Consider the following 1,530-nt stretch of genomic DNA (forward strand, 5'->3'; position numbering starts at 1 on the left):
GAGTGGGAGGCAGTGGAGGAGACCGGGTTCTGCTGGTTCTGCTGGTTCTGCTGGTTCGACAGCCAAACAGAGGGGTCAGCATCTTCTGAGCGCGTGCACGAGAGGCTTGTGCATGACAGTAAATCAAAAGACTGAGACAGAATGACACACTTCACCGGTTCAGGTTTTCTGTTTTTAAAGTTTATTTTGATGTTTTTTTTATTTCAGCACATTAAAAACAAACATGAATCACCTACGGCTCTATCTATCTATCTATCATCTATCATCACACGTCTACTGAAGGTTCCTGACACTCGACTCCAACTCAAGCTGAGCTAAACCAGCCTTCTGGGTTAAACGGGTTCTGCATTTATATTTATATTTATATATATTTTTTGCTCCTCAGATGACTATAGATGACCAGCTGGTTTGTGAGATAAGACCTCTGATTATTAATCCGCCACCTGCCGCGGTCAGATAGCGTTTAATGGCAGCAGCGCGGCTATTATTTTTCCATGTATTGAACAGTCCCGGCGAGCCCCACTTTTAATTACTCCTAATCAATGCTGCGAGTACGTCATGACACAGCAAAAAGCTCCGCGCTATGCACCGCTAAAGTCATAATTACCTGTGCGAGTTACCGTCTGCACACGTTATTAAGAGGTTCTAAAGTCTGCATCAAAAGAAAAGATAGAAAGAGAGAATTCACTGCGAGCTGCTGTGAAGCTGCAGTGAACAGAGGCCCGGTTCTGTTTCAGGAACAACAAAGGAATAAGATGTGACTGAAAAGGAGACAGTGAAGCCTTTTCCTTCATCACACGCTCTGAGCTGCAGCCGCATTAACCGACCGCTTCGTTTAAGCTCATCATCGGGTCATCCCGAGTCACCGGTCGTGACGCTGAAAGGTCGAGTCGGGCCAGAGCGCCGAGGCCGACACGAGGCTCACAGACCGGCGTGAAAAACGGCCTCCAGCTCAGTTTGCGTCGCAGTCAAAGTGCCGTTCGGCCGGAAGCTAAAACACACGGAGAGGAGTGAGAAAGACACGAGTAGTGAGTTACTGTAATAAACACGTCTACGTGATCTGAATGTTCACAACACGCTAGTTAAAGGAACGGGTTCACCGTCCTCAGATCGACTAGAACTATAAAAACTAGCTGCATGCAAAGAGGTTCAGGTACCAGGTTCAGACTACAGGACTCTGATAAAAAAACTCTACGATGGCGTCAGTCTGCAGCGTCGAGTCTGTGACGAGGGAGTTACATCCGTGCATCGAAGGTGTCTCGGCTTGTTCATGTAAACGTCAGGATTCGGTGATGAGAGGCGTAACGCTGCCGCTGCTAGCTCTCACGGTCCACGTCTCTGCTATAGAACTACTACTGGAGGGTCACTGGGCGGACTGGGCGGACTGGGCGGACTGGGGACACGTGGACGGTGGAGGCCGTTCTCAAACGGCGGTGAGAGGCGACGGGGCAAAGTCCGGGTTGAGGAAGGAGAAGCCCTGGAAGTCCTCCTGGTTCATGGCGGCCAGTATTTCCGGGTCGGAGGGAGTCA

The 1,530-nt window shown here is 49.7% G+C and overlaps 1 protein-coding gene across 1 annotated transcript in view; it reads right to left on the reverse strand.

Annotated features, from left to right (window-relative positions):
* Positions 1 to 1,423: 1,423 nt before the first annotated feature.
* prkcg (protein kinase C, gamma) overlaps positions 1,424 to 1,530 on the reverse strand; it is a 37,729-nt gene continuing 37,622 nt past the window's right edge. The window contains exon 16 of the mRNA XM_008285836.1: positions 1,424 to 1,524. Coding sequence (XP_008284058.1) covers positions 1,424 to 1,524 — 101 coding nt within the window. The remainder of the gene's footprint in view (positions 1,525 to 1,530) is intronic.

Source organism: Stegastes partitus, unplaced genomic scaffold (genome assembly GCF_000690725.1).
Source record: "Stegastes partitus isolate 25-593 unplaced genomic scaffold, Stegastes_partitus-1.0.2 Scaffold418, whole genome shotgun sequence".
NCBI classification, from domain to species: domain Eukaryota; kingdom Metazoa; phylum Chordata; class Actinopteri; family Pomacentridae; genus Stegastes; species Stegastes partitus.